General features: G+C 43.0%; 1 protein-coding gene across 1 annotated transcript in view; it reads right to left on the reverse strand.

The window, feature by feature from the left end:
• Pcsk2 (proprotein convertase subtilisin/kexin type 2) overlaps positions 1-19,529 on the reverse strand; it is a 263,586-nt gene that overhangs the window by 102,221 nt on the left and 141,836 nt on the right. Inside the window, exon 5 of the mRNA XM_021150157.3 lies at positions 16,807-16,844. Coding sequence (XP_021005816.1) covers positions 16,807-16,844 — 38 coding nt within the window. The remainder of the gene's footprint in view (positions 1-16,806; positions 16,845-19,529) is intronic.

Genomic DNA, 19,529 nt, shown 5'->3' on the forward strand with positions numbered 1-19,529 from the left:
GGAGATGTGTGGCATCCTGCCCGCCAGATGCCACCTAGGTAGAAAATGCTCCCCCCCCCACCCCCGGGGACTGGACTCACATTGTCCTCTCTAGATTTGTATTTCCAGTAAAGCCTGTGTCTTGGTCTTGATCATGATTGGTCAAATCAACAGGTTTCAGCAGACCTTTTCTTAAAGGTTCAAATAGCCAACGTCTCAGGCTTTGTAGGCCCTATGGTCTGTGTCACAATTTGCCTTTATAGCGGGAATGCAGTCATCGCCAGTAAGTAAAAAAGCCTGTTACTTAGAGCTCAGTGGCAGGGCACGTGATTAGTGCGTGCAAGGCCCTGGGCATGGTGCTCAGCTCTAAAAACCAAAGGAAGTAAATGAGTGTGGCTGTTCCTAGCACAAGAGGCACAAGAGTGTAGTTGTCCCTAACACAAGAGTGGCTGTTTCTAGTACAACTTTATTTTAAAAATCAGAGAGTACAAAAAAAAAAGATCTCATTTTCCATTTAGTGTTACTACTTTATGCTTGTGCAAATAGGAAATAAAATTTTAAGTGCGATTTTGCCAGTTAAATACAGGCCTCAGTGCTTTTTTCTTTAGATCCAGAGGACAGCTTGTTGGGCTCTGTGATGTCCCAGTGCAATTTGTCTCCCTTTCAAGTTAATCAAGACACTATGCTGCCATGCACGGAGGACACCGATCGTGACACGAAGTGGCACATGCAGACAAGACTCCCCTCAACCCCCCAATGCCAAAATGAAACTGTACATTTTTCACTATGTCAATATTAATTACTTGCAATTTAGTACTCAACATTATTTTTATATTAATCTCAACATAATGGGGTGAGTCTAATTTAGAATGATAAAATTCATTTGCATTTAAATTGATATTTTAAGTGCTCCCTCTGAGGAGCTGATATCATCCATGACTACAATTATAAACATTCTTTCCAAGGCAGGTTTGTTTTCCTGTGCAAAGATTTGTAAATATGGTGTAAGGAGTTTCATATTAATAGTGAGGACACTACAATGACCTATTTCTGCTGAGTCCTGTGAGTTTCCATATTTGGAAATTTCCTTCTATTGGAATAACAATTAAACAAGCATATATATATATGTATATATACATACATGTATATGTATATATATATATACACGTGTGTATATATATATATATTTACATACAATTTCTTTTTATTTTTCAAATACTTTTGTATAATTTTTCTTATTAGTTTTCAAAGTCTTTCAAATACTCATCCCTACCACAGAAGAAACTTTGGTTATTTTTCAGCTTGAGAAGAGAAGATGTGCTCTGGAAATTAAATTGCAGCTAACTGCACGTAAAGAGTTAAAATCAATAAGAAAGCCACTGCCATGCCCTTCCCTGGTTCCTCTCACTTGTTTTCTTTGGGACTGGACAAGGCAGTTTTGCATAGAGGGCCTTCTTTCCTCGGCTTCAGGCTATGAAGAAATACAACAGTTCTGCCCGAGCCAGGAAACATGAAAACACACCCAATTCTTGATCACATGATTCTCGGTGGGGCAGACAGTTTTTCTTTTATAGTGAGATGCTGGTGGTGATTCAGGTTTAAGTAAATCATTCCCACCCTCGGCACAACAAAGGGAGAAGCTGTGGGGAGAAAGTCTGGTGTCTTAGTGACTCTTCTATTGTTGAGATGAGGCAGCATGACTAAGGCATCTTATAGAAGGCAGGGTTTATTCTGGGTTTACAGTTCCAGAGGGACAAGAATACATGATGTTGGAGGGGAGGTAGCAGGTGGCCGTGGTGGCTGGAGCTTCTGAGTGCTCACATTGAGAGCCTTCAGGCAGGAGGCTACTGAAGTATTAAAATCTGTCTCTAGTGACACACCTCCTCCAGCAAGGCCACACCTCCCAACCCTTCCCAAACTGTTCTACCAGCTGAGGACCAAGTATAGAAATCTATGAACCTATGGGGCCCATTACCATTCAAATCACCTCACATGGCCAGCAGAAACAACAGGGTACAGGCTAACATAGAGGTTTTAAGTAAAACACTCATTCCCCAGCCATGTAAGTGCTGATTAACTGCATACATGGGCCTGGCCACCGACTTTGTGGAGGATAGAAAAGTATATTTGACAGCCAAGATGGCTGGTGCTCCAATGGGCAGGCATCCCCCACTTCACCTTTCCACCCCGTCCCAAAAGCATACACACAACTATAGACTATGAAGAACCAGGAAGTGACCAAACAGGGAAAGGTCCCTAAACTGAGATGGCCCTAACAGTGTGTGTGTGGGGCACAGGAAGAGTTGCACATGTCTCAGATGCTGGGGCAGAAAAATGGTTGAAAAGGCCATAGAAGTCAGGCCATCTTTTGTCTCATGGGACAGAGGAACCATCTCCTGTCTACAGGAGGAAGATGGAATTCTAAGGGCAGTGGACCCCTCAGGTGGATATAGGCAGGGAAGCAACAAACTCTTTAGTTTCTGCTTGTTTGAGGGAAAATATGTTCAAAGAGTGGGAGCAAGCTGCTTTTGTGGATGTGAGTGACATTGGCCTGGTCCAGGATATTTATGATAGGACCAGAGTAGTGACTACATAGAGGAGAGTGTGGGAGGGCAGGCTGAGGGAATGGAGGAGGGAGAGAGTCAGTGTTTGGGAGGTTTGTCACTGTTTTTGGCAGTGGCATTTGCAGAAGATGACTGAAGGAGGGTCAGGTTGAATGAGGTGGTGACAGACAGATGGTGAGCTTCACATTTTTCTGCTCCCTGGCTGTGTAAGCCACTAGCCTCTCTGATATTCAGTTTTCTGTTCTGTTCAGGTGAACGAGAAAGTGCCCATGCCCAAGAGGTAGAGCTCAGTAGCAGAGCTTTTGACTGTACAAACCGTGTATGTGTTTGATATAAGATGCAGAGTAGATGCAACAATTCATGTAACATACAGGGCCAGGGACACTGTAAATAACCACGCTGCATCCTTACTGGCCAGGGTGAATTGACAGAAATGAAAGGGATCAAGCACTAGGGGTTAGCACATCTGAAGGCAAAGGAAGGGAGAGAGCAGAGATGCAAATACAACCTGGACCTCAGATTCTGTTAACTCACAATCAACTCTGCACATGAAGGGAGATGGGGTTGTGAGCTAAAGAACTCTCCAACCAAACTGTCACCGAGTATTGGATAATCATGCCTGCTTGTGAGTGATTAGCTGGTGTGTTCCTGAACCACACTGTTATGTGCAGAGGACATTTGTTCTCTGTAAGGAGCTCAGCAAGGGACTTCCTGGATCAAATGGCTCAGTATCAATCTGGTCACTATTGCGGACACTTATGCAGTGACTGTGGCCTTTGCACTGAGCCACTGAAGGGAGGGATGGAAGGAAAGGAGGAAGGAAAGGAGAGAGAGATAGGAAGAGGAAGAAGAAGAAAGAAGAGGAGGTATGGTGGAAGAGGAGAAGGTATGGTAGAGGAGGAGGAGAAGGAGGAGGAAGAGAAGGAAGAGGAGGAAGAGAAGGAGGAGGAAGAGAAGGAAGAGGAGGAGGAGGAGGAGGAGGAAGAGGAAGAGGAAGAGGAGGAAGAGGAGGAGGAGGAGATGCAAGGTGGTCCAGCATCTAGACCAGAACAGCTTGATACCTTTAACACTCTGGGGAGTCATTTTCTGCTTTCATGCCTGAAAGCAAAAATGCCATGTCCCTGCCTCAAACCCTCCTGGCTCCTCTGCTCTTAGAATTACATTTTTCTCTCGAGCTGGCAAGATGGCTCAGTGGGTAAGAGCACTGACTGCTCTTCCGAAGGTCTTGAGTTCAAATTCCAGCAACCACATGGTGGCTCACAACCATCCATAATGAGATCTGACATCCTCTTCTGGTGCGTCTGAAGACAGCTACAGTGTACTTATGTATAATAATAATAAATAAATAAATCTTTGGGTTGGAGTGAGCAGGGAATGAGCGAGCAGGGTTGACCAGAGCGAGCAGAGGTCCTAAAATTCAATTCCTAATAATCACATGAAGGCTCACAACCATCTGTACAGCTACAGTGTACTCACATACATAAAATAAATAAATAAATCTTTAAAAAAAGAATTACACTTCTCTCCTCCCCATATGAGGCCAAGGATGGCCTAACTTTCATGGCAATTTCAACATTTTCCCTGCCCCATGATCTGAAATTTGTGAGACCCTTCTATTGGTTTCCCGTTGTTTTTTGAGGTATGATTTTACTTTGTGTCTCAGGCTGGCCTTGAACTCATGCCAATCTTCTTGGTGCTAAGATTACAGGTGTGAGTCACCTTACTTAACTTCAGCTGATGTGTATTTTTTTTTGATAGATCAACAAAACCCTGATGTTCATATCTGCAATGTGCATAATTACTCTCTCCTATGACTATGAAGGCAGTTATAGTCTTCCTGGGATGGGCAACCATTATAGTTTAGACCTGGGAAAACCAAGGACCATTAAACAGTGCTTTCTTCCCTCCCTAGCAGCAATTCACAAGGAGTCCTCAAACATTCTGAGTGTCTTAGACATACACCAAACCTCTTACTTAAAAACTTGGCAATGTTAGGGCTATAAAATGCAAGTGCTATAAAACTCTCTCTCCATAGCTTAATGAAAACATCTCCCACACACTGTAATACATCTTATTATTCTACCCAGCAGATTCTATATTGTGGAGAGGGTACGTACAGGCTACATGGAAAGCCCAGTCCTCACTGTGATACCCAGGACTGTGTGAAAGAATACTGCTAAGAGCTCAGCCCTGGCTTCCTGTACTTGGCTTCAGGTTTTAATTATTGGTTGGTAATTAAGGGTTCTTTCTCTGTGAAAAATAATTTCCTGTAGGTTGGGAGCTAGCAAGGTTACCATGTGGGAGAAGCTAATCTTATTTTTGCGTCAGAGATTTTTTTTTTGGCTTGGCTACATAGGATGGAAAATTTTGCTTTGCCCAAATCTCCAGACTGTTCAACTGTAAGGTCAGCATCTCCTCTTCTTCAGGAGCTTCCCCAGAGAGGATTGATTAAGAAGTCAGGGTAGGGAAGCAAGCCATGTCTAGATGTAATTTCAGGAAAAGTCCTGAAGGGGGCGCTAGAAGATGTACACATTGTTCAGCCTGACGTGGGGACTCACAGTTCAATAGCAGCCAAGAGGGGATGGGAAATCCCAAGCCTACTAGATTTCTATATCTGGAGGGTAATGAAGACTTTAACATCCCTATGGCAATTTTCCAAAAAAAAGAGTAAATGCTGGAGTTGGAGTAAAAACCAGTTCAAAGCAACGGGGAAGGCACAGAAAATGGCTCAAATATTCAAATATATACTTTAGAATATTCAAATACATACTTCAGTTGTGAGAGTGATACCTGCAGCCACTGAGACACACTGGAGAGCTGAATTCCAAGATTAGCTTTGCTCTAACTTGCACCCTGACCTGTGATAGTCTGCTGACCACCAAGCCTCAGTTTCTCTCTCTGTAGAGTGAGAGTCTGGGCCAGGACCTCTGGAAAATCCTCCACTTCTTACAACCTTGGCTTCAGTACAGAGAGCCCTGTATGTCCACACATTTGCAGGACATTTGTTTTAATCATATAACTGGAGGGCCTTGAGAGGAGATGAAGATTTTGCTAGCTGTGAATTGTTGGTGTATCCTTAGAGCACTGGTGCCTAGGAGGACCCAAGTTCAAGGTCAGCCCTGGAACTCAGCCTTTTAAAGCAAAACATTCTGGGGCTGGAGAGATGGCTCAGTGGTTAAGAATACTTGACTGCTCTTCCCGAGGTCCTGAGTTCAATTACCAGCAACCACATGATGGCTCATAACCATCTGTAACGAGATCCAATGTCCTCTTCTGGTGTGTCTGAAGACAGCGACAGTGTACTCACATACATAAAATAAATAAAATCTTAAAAAAAGACACCCTGTCTCTAATGGAAATGTGTCTGAATGTGCTTAGAAAAAAAAAGCAAAACATTTCTCTACCAATTTCCCCAAATATCCTTAAACTCACACTTAGGTCAAGAGCAGTTTCAGCTTTGAGAACACTCATGCTGGAGAAATGGGGAGGGCACAGACAGTCCTATCTACAGAATGAGGCCCAGGAGGCCCATGGTGTGGATTTTGGTCACATGGGTCATCTCAGTGTTCATGCCATCTGGCTCCCTGTGCCTCTCAAGGATGTAAGCTGCTAGATTTCCACGAGGAATAGATTGGGGGGATCAGGCAGGTCACTGTTGGCCTCAGAACTGGCTTACTGGTATTCCCATGAACTGCTGGGGGTAGTAATGCCCCACACTCTACCATTACCCACTTCTTGACCTATCCTCCCCACAATCCCACTTTCTACCTTCAGGGCCAGAAAAGTGGGTTGAGTCCTCATATTCTAACTCCACTCAGACCCTTCATTAATCTTCATGCCTCTTTTTAACCTGGTGCCTCCTTTCCTTTCTTGATTTAAAGCATGTGTGGTTACATTTGGCACAGCTGGGGTTATGGTTAGTGGTAGACAGAGCACCCACCACAGGCTCATGAGTCGAATGCCTGGCTCTCAGATAATGGCATTGTGGGAGGTTTGGAAACTTCGGGGGATGAGATCTGGCTGGAGGAAGTGGGATCCTGGGGATGCCTGCTACTTCCTGTTCCTGTTTTACTGTTTCCTGCGCATCCAGGAAGTGGGTTATTCTCTACTTGATGTTCTCACTGCCATAACGCTCTGTTCACACTCTTGGGACCAAGTGACCATGCCCTGAACTCACTGAATCTGTGCAACAAAGCAAACCTTTCCTACTCTAATTGTGGCTCTCATGTATCTTGGTCACATCACCAACAACAAACTAACCATTGGAAAATCTCCCTGTTTGGAGTTAATTTTAAGTCCACTGGCAAAGTACCCTTCCATATGTCACAGGATGTCACAGTGTCTGGCAGCAGGGGTCAGGACATGGACATTCTGGAGACTGTTACTCTGTGGACAGCACAGCCATCCTGTCCTGTGCCTTTCTTTATTTCCATGCTTTAGATAGACTCCTTCTCTGTAGTCAAGCCTCTTGACTCTGTTGAGTCAGGTAGAAAACTAATGTCCAAATACATGTCCAAATACAGATGCAGATGCTTGCAGCCAACCATTGGATTAAACATGAGGACCCCAAATGGAGGATTAGAGAAAGGACTGAAGGAGCTGAAGGGGTTTGCAGCTCCATAGGAGGAACAAACAACATCAACTAACCAGATCCCCCAGAGCTCCCAGGGATGAAACCACAAACCAAAGAGCACACATGGAGGGGCCCATGGCTCCAGCTGCATATGTAGCAGAGGAAGGCCTTGTGGGACATCAATGGGAGGAGAGGCCCTAGGTCCTGTGAAGGCTCAATGCCCCAGTGTAGGGGAATGCCAGAGTGGTGAGGTGGGGGAGCACCCTCATAGAAGCAGGGGGAGAGGGGATGGGATAGGGTATTTGAGGAGGGGAAACTGGGAAAGGGGACAACATTTGAAATGTAAATAAATAAAATATCCAATAAAAAAGAAAAACAGTTAAGTCAGTTCAGAGATGTCTCAGAGGCCTGTAGAAGAATACAGGCTATTGGCATTGCTCTTGGTTGCCCATAGAGATGGTAAGAGCTTATAGCCAAGGGTAGCTCTCAATTAGGTTATAGGCCACTGAGTTGGAAATTTGCTTCCAGCTGACTACCATGCAAGGCATGGAAGGTACCATGTGGGCTGCTGGGAAGGAAACTTCATCAGTGATCTCACCCATCTGTAGACTGTGTGTGCCCCAATATGGATCCACCAAGCAAGATGTGCCCACTCGACAATGGTGGCATGACTATTTTGGCGATAAGAAACCACTTTGTCATTATATTAGAGGCCTGTTCTTTGAGAGGGGACAACAACCCGAGACTGGCACCCAGGTCAAAAGCCTGTGCTTGAGGGGAACCTGAACCTAAGGGAAGAACCCAATACCATTGTTCCCAATTGAACATGCTGTCAAGCTGGCTTCTAAATATGCATGATATGCATGTCCATGCCCATAGGCTAATGTGGCTTTCCACCTGCGGTAGTGAAGCTGTTTTGTAGAGGGTGGTGGTTAATGAGGTCAAAGTGTGGAGAATAAGTGACCAATGAGCAGAGTTTTAACCGGGATATTTATATGTAAACACTTCAAAGTCAGGGAGCACCACAGAAGTGGAAGAGAGGGCAGACGTAATTTCAGAGACAGAGGATCGGGAGGACTGTCATGAAATGCTGCCGTTTGGATATGACGTAGACACTGAAACCACGAGCACACAGCAGTTTATGGAGACCTGCATGACTTTTCTGTTCCTATGTAGAAAACCACTACAAATTTGCTAAACAATATAAATTATTGTGTCAAGATTTCTAGACATGGGTCACCTGGACTATTTTTCCATACCTGAAATCAAGCAGAGGTGGAGATCGGATCTAAAACTTGGAGGTACTCTTCAAGTTTGCTGACTGTTGACAGAATTTGGTGATTCAAGGTTATAAGATTGATGCCTTGAGTTCCTATAATAACCATGGAGTACAAAGACCATCGTAGGCGATCTTTGTGTGATGGCAGGTGACTCTTCAAAGCCAACAGGTCAATTATGATGTTTAGAATCCTTTTGGCTTATTTGTTGTCTGACCTTCAGATCTTCTTTCAAAGTGCACACCTGTTAAGTTCTGGCCCACATGGGAACATTTTCGCTTTGATTATCTAAAATTCAACTAACTAGGCATCTTAATTGATTTTGAAATTCAAGCTAATTAAGGGACTGATATCAGGTCACATTTATAGCTCCTCTCCAGATTCAAGGGGGAATTAGTGTTTTACTAGGAGAGAAAGCAAGGGGATTATTCTAGAGTTATGAACAACCCAGACACTTGTCTTCAAGGGAAAATGACTGAGATATTTTTTTAAGGGAAGAATAGGCATTGGGTTGCAATGGAAACTGTGGTTCTTATGATTCATCCATTTCCGTCCATCCATCCATCTGTCCATCCATCCATTCATTCTTCCATAATTTAATATTTATTAATAGAAAACACATATATACCAACACTTACATGTGTACTCAGACAGACAGACAGACAGACAGACAGACAGACACACACACACACACACATACACAGAGCTAGCTAGCTAATCTCAGTTAATAATCTCCCTGGGGAATGAGACCTCTAGGAGAGTCTTTCATGAGTGAAAGAACAGTATCCTGGTTTGTAAGTGACTTAAACTCAGTGTATGAAATGAAATTATGTCAAGTACTTTTAGGAAATTTTAGGAGCAAGGAAGTGATTTTTGTGGGTCACTTTCAGTGTAGACTTCCAGATGTGAGCAGATCTCCTGGCAAATGTCCAATCACTGACATGGCAGTGATCCACTGACAGGATTTCTAGGAAGTTGCCACATGCTCTCTCAAGAAAGCAAGCCTATCCCTAGTATGCAAGTTGCTACTCTTGAAGTCCATCTATTACTCTAGTTTTTTGCTCTGTGTGTCTTGTGGATTTTGCTGGACTCTTAAGTGCATAAGACTTTGTTCTTCAGGAGAGTATTGAGCACACGGCAGTGTAATTCTATAACTGCATGGAGACCACCAGGGGCAGGCAGGGATATTTTGCTCTTACATTTTACAATCCTGGCCCTTAGAGCAGTACCTTAGAGTAGGGCTCAGATACCTTAAAAATTGACTAAGTTTAGTAAAGCAAAGTCTAGTCCGGTGCGCAATTTGTAAAAGTTCATTAATGGCTGGGCAGTGATGGCACACGCCTTTAATCCCAGCACTTGGGAGGCAGAGGCAGGTGGATTTCTGAGTTCGAGGTCAGCCTGGTCTACAGGGTGAGTTCCAGGACAGTCAGGGCTACACAGAGAAACCCTGTCTCAAAAAACCAAAAAAAAAAAAAAAAAAAAAATTCACTAACCAGATTTTTTCCTTTGCTTTTAGTTGTAATTTTGCTATAAACATGGAGCCCAAGGAAGGAGATCCATTTAATCAAATGAGGCTTATTTTCTTCCACTTTCATACCAAGTATGTCCTTATAAAAATGGACCATTTCCTCTAATCCACCGATTGAATAAAATTATAGTCATTTGTTCCAGGGTCTTTCCAAGGGATCATTTAGACAGTTCTATTTATTCGTTCTGGCTTTCTGGAGATGAAGTCCCCTGTGAACTGGTCAACACACACACACACACACACACACACACACACACACACACAAGTGCTGAGAATAGCTCACCTCCCTTTCAATAAGACACAAAGAGTATTTAAGCCTCAATTTCACATGCATTATTAATGTACCTATTTAAATATTAATGAGCCTAAAAGCCTGGAGCAATGTATTCGATCAATACTGCATGACATAAGTCACCCAGGGCTGAGGACAGTGTCTGTCTCCAGCCATCACTCTTTCATCATGGCAGCCCTGGGCCACCTGGCGTGTACACTGCTGCCAAGCCCTGGGGCAGAACTTCAGAGCTCTGCACAGGTACCTTCTCAGGGACAGTGATCTGTCAGGCTCCATCTGAAGAGGGCAGAAGAGCAGATCCTCAAGGGTAGCCTTGTTTTCTCTTTTAAGTACTTCTGTCACCTGAATTACAGGTGTGGAGTCCCTAATGGTCTGACAATTGAACTGAAACAAAGCCTCATCTGTCATGCTCAAACCTGGGAAACAAACTGTATCATCTTGATAATATTTCCATCACCTCTGTCCAGGGGAGGGATGTTATAGACAAGAAGTGGCTTGAGGCTGCCTGAGTGCAGATCACCTTACCTAAATGACAATCTTTTCTTCAGGCCTGTGTCTGTGGGACTTCAGCTAGGGGTCCCTATTTCTGACATTGGTATCAGGCATGGAATCCAAGGGTGACATCTACCTGTGAGATGCTTGGGAGCTGGGCACTAGAGGATTCTGTTTGCCAGGTTGTCATTAGCAGAGGGGCATTGTTTGACCTAGTTTTTGGTTTCATTTACAATAGTAAATATTCAACACTATGTGCGTATTTATGAAATGTCTGATAACTATAATGCTAAATATTAAGAGAGATACAAACATACACAGACTACATGCACCAAGGGTTCTTGATCTAATTGAGATGTAGTCATACATTTTAGGTAAGTCGAATTGTTGGAAGGATGAGTGGATGCCAACATAAATGACCAGGCTTGTGACCAGAGTCTTGGGGGAGTGTCTAAAGAAATACTACTTTCTAATTGTGCAACCTTAGACTTTGAATTTTTCTTTGTTAGTGAAAGGGGCACAGTGGAAGTCTGTTTGTTGACACTGTCAGCTATTATTGAGATAATATGTGTATCAGGACGGACACAGGCTAGATGCTCAGTAAAATTTCATTTTCCTCTCAAAAGAGCTGAGATGATGGCTCTGCACAAGTCAGGGTATGCTGATGGAGAGGCAGTAGGCAGGGACTCAGGAACAAGTGCAACTGCTCAGCCGGGTTCCCAGTGAGCTCAGAGGTATCGGATAAAGAGGTCAGCCTACCCAGGTCAAGTAAAAGGTTGTGAGGCTAGGAAAGTTAAGAGCAAAGAGTGGAGGAGACCAAAAATAATCTCTAAGATTCTTAGAATTATCATTCAAACAAAGTGTAGGTAAGGAGAAAGGGATGACATCCCGGGCTATATGCAGACCTCAGACCACAGATGGGACATACCTGAGCCCACTTCTACAAAACTTACAGTAATTAAAACAATAGGAATGGTGTACTTGTTATCTGACAGTTTGTTGTTTAGGGAAATCATGAAATAAAGAAAATGTCTTTGTATATACTCAGCTGGAATTCACAGATAGAGAGCTTCAAATCTTTGCCTTAATACCAGTCCCAGAGAAAACTCCAACACAGCTAGAATATCCTCTCTAAATTTTGCAGGCCCACCAGCTGTGACTTCAGCAAGGCAGACCTACAAAGCAAAGATGACATTCTGCCCTACCTGCTCCCAAGCTCTGAAAACTGTCACCTCTTCCACAAGCCACACATTCCTAAAGAAGCAGTCCTTCTGCCCCAGACTTAGTGTAGCCCCAGCCTTGAGCCAGTGCTACAGATACAAGTCTGGAATTATCATGGGCTAAGAGTCACAGAACAGAGTCACTTCTCCATCTGCTTGCTCCTAAGCCATGCTGTGAGACACTCCTTGCCTGCATCCTTACTCAGCTGGTGCCTGCACCTTCCTGGCATCTCTTCTGCCAGTCTTGCAAGTGGCTTAACACATGGTGACTGTTCTGAGCTAGGGAAACGGTTCAGACTGTTGCAGTACAGGGAAAACGAGGAAATAAGGCTCTAACTTGGTCCAAAATACTCTCTTGGCCAGTACTGATTTCATGGTTATTGTGATTGGGATGGGAAAAAGGAGAGTTTTAATTATTTGAAATAGTAAGCCCTTACAAATGGGCCAGACTCCGAGATGCAATTCAACCCTTGAACAATAGAATAATCATGGAAGTGGTTGCTGTTATCCTTTGCTCTCCACTCAACAGGCGCAGTGTCGATTTGTTGAATTAAATTAACGCTAAAGACTTACATTTATATATTGATTTGCAATTTTCAAAGTATTTTGATTCTTAGTTTAGTGGAAAGAGCCCTGAACTACCCAGCACACTCTTTTTTTTTTCTCTCTCTGACTACACAGAATAACAAAGCTATGAAAAGAACTTTGCTTTGGGTAGAAGTTTTACTTCATATTGAAAATAAATTAATAAAGAGGAGGAGTTAGTTCCCACCATATAGAACATTTTAGTTCATTTTAACCTTTGAGAGATTTCCACAGCACACACTGATAGCAGGTGCTGTCACATATCTCTCTGGCTGACACCTGCATGTTCCTGGTGAGCAGCCACTGTTTAAACAGGGATGGGGGCTGTTTTCCATGCTCCAGAGGCAATATAAAGATCTGCTGGGATCAACCCTAAACTAAGGACTGTGTCTTTGGGAGATGGGTCGGGTCCCCAGGGTCCTCAGGTGTCCCATGCCAGGTGAGATGACTCTAGCACTCTGACATATTTATTCATCTCTCAGATTGTCCTAGTGGGGTTAAGTTCCAGCTGCCCGCAGTGGTCACATGTTTGAGAATGTACCTATCATGGCTACCTTCTCGCCTCCATTTCTGCTTTCTGGCACCACGCAGATAGAAAGTAGTTCTGCTGAAACTATTGTCTCAGGGATTTGTTTCTGGGAAAACCCGAATAAGTACCTCCCCAAAGTATCTTTTCCTAGAAGAGCTCTGGAGTGAGCTCATCACATCTAAGCCATTAAATTACTTAGTAATGTGAAGATGAGGTCGGTTAATTTTTTTCTCACTCAGTGCTTGAGTGCTATCCTCGTCCGCTGCCGTCTCTGCTCTCCTCAGCAGGTTGACACCACTTACGCTTAATGATTGTGTAAACAGTTTTAGTCAAAAATAAGAAGACAAATTGTATTGCTAGGTTTGGTCTCAACTCTACGTAGACTGAAAGACACCATAATTTGAGGGAGCTGGTCTTTCAGGGTTCTCTGCTGAGGAATTAAGAGTGAGGTGGTAGAATACTTAGCTTTCTCACTACGCCAAAGAGCCAGGAAGTTTAAAAAACAAACAGAGGTGTACACTCATTCTTGGGAAGGTTACAGGTCCTTTAATGAGTGTTTGGACCTTGTTCCAGATGAAATTATCAACACGTAAATCTTTAAACATAATTCACATTTTCTACTCATTTATTATATATTATTATCTAGATCAACGGTTGGTTTTCAACGCCTTTTGGGGGTCGAATGACCCTTTCACAGGACTTGCCTAAAATCCTTGGAAAGCAGATATTTATATTACAAGTCATCACAATAGCAAAATTGCAATTATGAAAAAAATCAATAAAAATAATTTTATGTTCTTGGGTCACTGTATTTTATATTCAGAAGATCCGTATTAAAGGGTCACAGCTTTAGGAAGGTTGAGCACCACTGATCTAGATTAAAGTTAGCACACACATCCTCTCTTCAGTGTCCCCTCCCAGTGGCCTCAGCCCAGGCCTATGTTTTCAAGTATGGGGAACTTATCACTCCTATGTACTTACTAGCTTCACTCATGAGACAACTCACCCTTGAGGTGAACTGAAAATCTACCTTTGCTCTTGCCAACCCATTGGTGGCAATTTCCGTGAGAGAAATGATAGGAGATGTAGAATATCTCATTCCACAGTACACGTTAAAGTAATTGGAAACTTAGTTAATGTGCCTCTTAAATCCTTTTTTTCCCCAGAAATCTTTGGAAAAATTCTTCTCTGGAAAGAAGCTGAGTAGTAGGTGTGTCTGGACTGAATAGTGGGTGTGTCTGGGCAGAGTAGTAGGTGTGTCCGGAGCCTCCATGGAGTGTGTCACTGCCTGTCACTCTCCCTCCTACAACAGTGTAACCACTGTAAACACACACCCAGCTGCCCAACAATAAGTTGTGGTGCTTAAATTACAGCGTGAAGCAATTCCACATAGCCCTCAAATAATGAAGACACTTAAAAATGTTCACAACATACGAAGATGTGGGAATATAATGTGTGGTCAGAATTCAGTTTTATGAAAAAAGCACACATAGAGCCAAAGCCCCAGATAGTCAGGTTGATGGTGTTATGGCTGGCTTTGAATCTGTTTTATGCCTTTCTAAATAGGTCATGCCTTTATCCATATCTCTGGAAAAGGAATAAATGGGAAAAAGCTTAGCGCTCACAAGCCATGGGGTCTCCAGATGCGTCTGACATTGCTGGTCTGAGCACAGCTAGCACTCTCCAGATTCAGCTGTGGGTTTGCCATGGCTCTCAACCTTCCTAACACTATGGCCCTTTAATACAGTTCCTCATGGTGTGCTGTGATCCCCAACCATAAAAACTTTTGGTGCTACTTTAAAACTGTAATCTTGCTACTATTATGAATCATAATATAAATATTTTTGGAGATAAAGGTTTTTGCTGAAGGGGCTGTGACCTAAAGGTTGATAATTGCTTTTGTGGTCTAGGCTTTTGTGGAGCTAAAATCTGTACACAGTAAGGAGGGTAGGTGTCATTAGTCTTTCAGACAAGAGGGACACACCCACCTTGAGGTCCTCCAGGAGACAAGGCAGTGATAGTCCTATATGGCTACTTCTGACATAGTGGGGGACCTGGGGCTGAAGAAAATTATGGGAAATACCAGTGCCTCAGTAGGTATAGGCAATTCTCCTAGGCTTCAGGATAGCATCCATGAGAGAAACATACCTCCAAGAGGGAAGGCCCTGGGATACCAGAACACAGTAGAAAACAAACCATGTGCTCTTTTCAGCCTCCCCATCAGAGACATCTCAGGGCTCTGTGTTTATGGAGGACACATAAAAGGGATGCAGAGAAAAGTTGTCCAAGGTGAGGAGTCCAGGCCATTTCAAGAAAGGAAATGAAAAGCTAGAGACATGGGTGCGGGCACTGGGGCAGGTGGCTTCAGGGACAGGCTAGAGAAGGGTTCCCTAGATATGACCCACAGGACCAGTGGTGTAGACTGTCATGTGCAGGAAGCCCATCATGGTCTTCTCCACAGCTATGAGTTATTATCATCTGCAATAAAGCTTTGCTTTATTTTTCTGTCATTTTCCTTGGAGGCCACAGTGACTGGATGATCCATGATGCATTTCATACACACACACACACACACACACACACACACACACACACACATCTTTTGGATGATCCATGATTTATTTTATATGTATATATACATATATACATATATACACATATATATGTATATATACATATATACACATATATATGTATATATCTTTTCTACTATTTCTTCTTTAATACTAGTATATATATGTATAATATAAATACAATATACAAGTATATAATAACATATGATATATAATGTGTAATATATACGTATATTAGTATTAGGAAATATATATTAGTATCTAATATAATTTTAACATTAGATAATAGCATAATATAATTAGTATCTAATAATATATTATATATCTAACACACACACACATAAACAGAAACTTTATTATCCTATTTCCTGATACCCAGTGCACAAAACACAAGACAGCCCCTTGACTTTTATACAGTATAGACAGACACATCTAGGGCAAAGCACCCAGAGGACTGACTTGTCAAGAGCATTGCTTATTAACTGTCCTTTTTACTTAAGCCTTTGTTTTAAATGGAATCCTCAGTCACTAAGGTCACGCCTTTTAATTTAAGAGAGTTCAAGCTTATGGGGAAAGTGTAATCCAGCCGGGGCAACTTTAAATGACCACACCAATGCTTGCATAGCGTACCTCCTGAAATTGAAATAAAGGGATTGGCTATGTTTAGAGAGCTTGTAGGTTTATCAGGAGACCATCGTATGGATGAATTGCTGGGGTGCAAAGGCAGAGAGTGTATCCAGATAGCATGATTATTCTTATCACTTGAGGATTGCCGCTGGCATTGGTTCAAGCTTTGCCATGCCGCTCTCCTCTCTGCCCCTCTCTCTGTCTACTTTCTTGGTAGTCCGTTCCTCCACACTTCAGCTTGTTATCCTTCTCAAAAAGCCATCCATTTGGCATGTGGCCAGCTCCCATATCTGAATAGTGGCCCTAACAAGATGGGCTGATTCAGTGTGTACAAGCACACAAGTGGTTGAGTACGTGGTTGTTTTCCTGTGTGCACGTGAATATCTGAGTAGCACACACACATACGTATGTGAGTGAGTGTGTGTGTGGGAGGGAGGTGGGGGGCACTGTTCCTGTATTGGGGCATGCACATGTATTTATTGCATGTACTAGAACACTCAGTAATTAGATGCAGCAGGTTGGTTAAAAATACACATTCCTCACACCTTAAAATCAACTTGTACTTACATAGTTGTAGGCCAGGTCTGGGTGGAGATAGTCAATTCCTGTGAAGAGATAACATGGGAGTGGAAGGTTAATCAGCGCCTGCCACTGTATCTTCAAAGCTGCCCAGGAATAGCTGCTTCCTGCAGGAATGATGGAGGAGACTTGTGGGAGTCGGGGGCTTTGTGGAGGGGGGCAGTGCTTATCCTGAACCCTCTGCCTTGCCTTGCTTTGCCTTTCTGTGTGGAGGAGGGCTGCATCCCTTCCTTGGTGGAGAGACAGACAGCTGCCCCCAGACGTACTGCAGAGCAGTGAAGCCAATTAGAGCTCCCGGCCCACGGATAATGTTTCCGGATAAATGTCAGCAGTAAGGGGCTTAGTGACTGTGAGATGGATGGCTCATTGCTGCAGCGATGTAAAAGAGATTTGTAGAAATCCTGACATTTCTAACGCATCTCCTCTGAAATGAAGCTGGCCCCGGGGAGGAAAAGCGATGATTATTTAACAGGGCACGGAGAACCACGGATTAGGAGAGCACACTCCAGCATGGAAATAAGAGGCGCACGGCTAGGCAAGAAAAGCCATTAGGAGAAAGCTAGCGGTTTCTAGTGAGGTGTTGCCAGCTGGGAGCTGATGCTTGTCTCTCCAGAACGTGCCTTTCTGGAAAGCCAGAGGCTTCAATTCTCTTGGCTGGAGTTCTGTGTTTTGTTCTTGAGCCAAAGCCTATCCTGTGCTCAGGAGTCATTGCTCGGGTAGAATTACGGTTTATTTATGCTTCTGAGTTCCATCAGAAAATTTGATTTTGACCTCAGAAATCACTGTAGAACACGAGGGGTAACTGAAAAGTTCTTAACCAGCTCTGCTGTGCTATTGAATCTTAGCATAGGCTGTACTTGTGCTTATATGGAGCAATGAAACAGGACCCTGCAACATAGGGACATGGCCATAAATGAAGGTATTTGGAGCCAAAGAGCAGAGTTTGACTCCCAACCACTATGATAATGAGCAGAATGGCGTTAGGTTGGTTGCTCAACCTCTCTGTGCTTATTTACTCCTTGAACAAATGGAGATGAGAAAAGGGCATGTCTCAAAGAGGCACATGTATGTGGTATGTTTAGTCTAGCAGTAGATGCATTTTATTACTATCCTAGGATGCTAGAATTATAAGCTAGAATTATCGTTAAGTACCGTCTGCTGGCATCTTTGTGTTATACATACTAAGGCTGTGCCACTATTATAGTGGCTGTGCCAGCCATCTTACATAGGGCCATCCTAAGGCTTTGTAGTAGAGAACAAAAAAGCAAAAAGCAAAAACAAACAAACAAACAAACAAAAACAAAAAACAAAACTAAAAAAAACCAAAAAAAAAAACCCAAAAACCCCAACAACCCAAACAAATAAAAACCAATCAGCCAATCCCCCCCAAAAAACAACCTAACTCCAAAACCAACCAACCATCCAACCAAAAACAACCAACCAACCAAACAAACCCAAGAACAAGTCAAAACAAATAAAACCTCTTGAGTTAGGATGCACATATTCTAAAAGTAAATTTTCTCTTTTTTCCCCTGGTCACATTTATAATTTGTGGGCTGAGAGTTACTGAACAACGATGTGGGAGTACAGCTAGTCACCTGTCACTCAAGGACATGATGCTTTCTCTCTCTACTCTCCTGACAAAGATCTGAGGGAGAAAAGTGATCTGCAGAGACAGACTAACAGATCCAGTTCTAGTCTAGTGCCAGACACAGTGACACTGATGCAGATTTTATCAAGTGACTCAATAGCTCTGAGTTTTGACTTTGTCATCTTTGAAATGGGGCTAAGGTTTACCTTGGAAACAATCTGTGGAAGTGCTTGGCTAGCAGCAAACATGCTAATGGATTCATCATCATTAGACTGGCATTATTTATGAATATAGCGTGTTCCCTCCAGGCTTATATGTGAATGCTGGTTTCTCAGCTGGTGGCACTGCTTGAGAGCGTTATGGAACCCTCAGGAGGTGGAGTGTCACTGGACGAAGTATGTCACTGAAGATGTCCTTTGAGGTTTTATATTACAGCCCCATTTCCCATTATTTATCTCTGCCTTCTGTGCGAGGGAAGATATGATCAGTCTGTTTTCTGACTGCCAGGCTGGCCTCACACTCCTCCATGCCTTCGCAGAGGACTGAATTTCCTCTGTATCTGTAAGCTAAAATAAAACCCCTTTAACCAACTTGCTTTTTGTGTATTTTATTAGAGCAGCAGAGAATTAACTAATTAAAAAAAATTGGCTTCAGAGAAGTGGTTTTGTTGCTGTGATAAACCTGTTCATGCTGGTTTTTTTTTTTTTTTTTGGAAGAGACTAGAAGATTTTGGAACTTTAGCTAGAAAAGCTTTAAGTGCTGAGGGCAGAACGTAATGGGCCATTCTTTTAGGGGCTTGGAAGACAGAAGGTCGGAGAGTGCAACGAACACTAGACACCCAGCTTATGAAGTTTGAGGATTTTATTAGCAACTGGGTTAGAGGCCATTCATGTGATATTTCATCAAAGAATCTGACTGCATTCTGCCTGTGTCCCGAGAACTTGCATGAAGCTGAATTAAAAAGGAATAGGCTAATTTCTCCAGTGGAGGAAACTTCAAGGCAGAATAACATTCTATGCAATAATTCTTCCTGATAAAGTGTGCACAGCGGGAAGGAAGAGAGCATCAGGAAGATTAAGGTTGTAGCTAAGGCATATGTTGAAAAGGACACTACCTTTAA

Source organism: Mus caroli, unplaced genomic scaffold (genome assembly GCF_978045245.1).
Source record: "Mus caroli unplaced genomic scaffold, Mus_caroli_1 scaffold_2, whole genome shotgun sequence".
Lineage (NCBI taxonomy): Eukaryota > Metazoa > Chordata > Mammalia > Rodentia > Muridae > Mus > Mus caroli.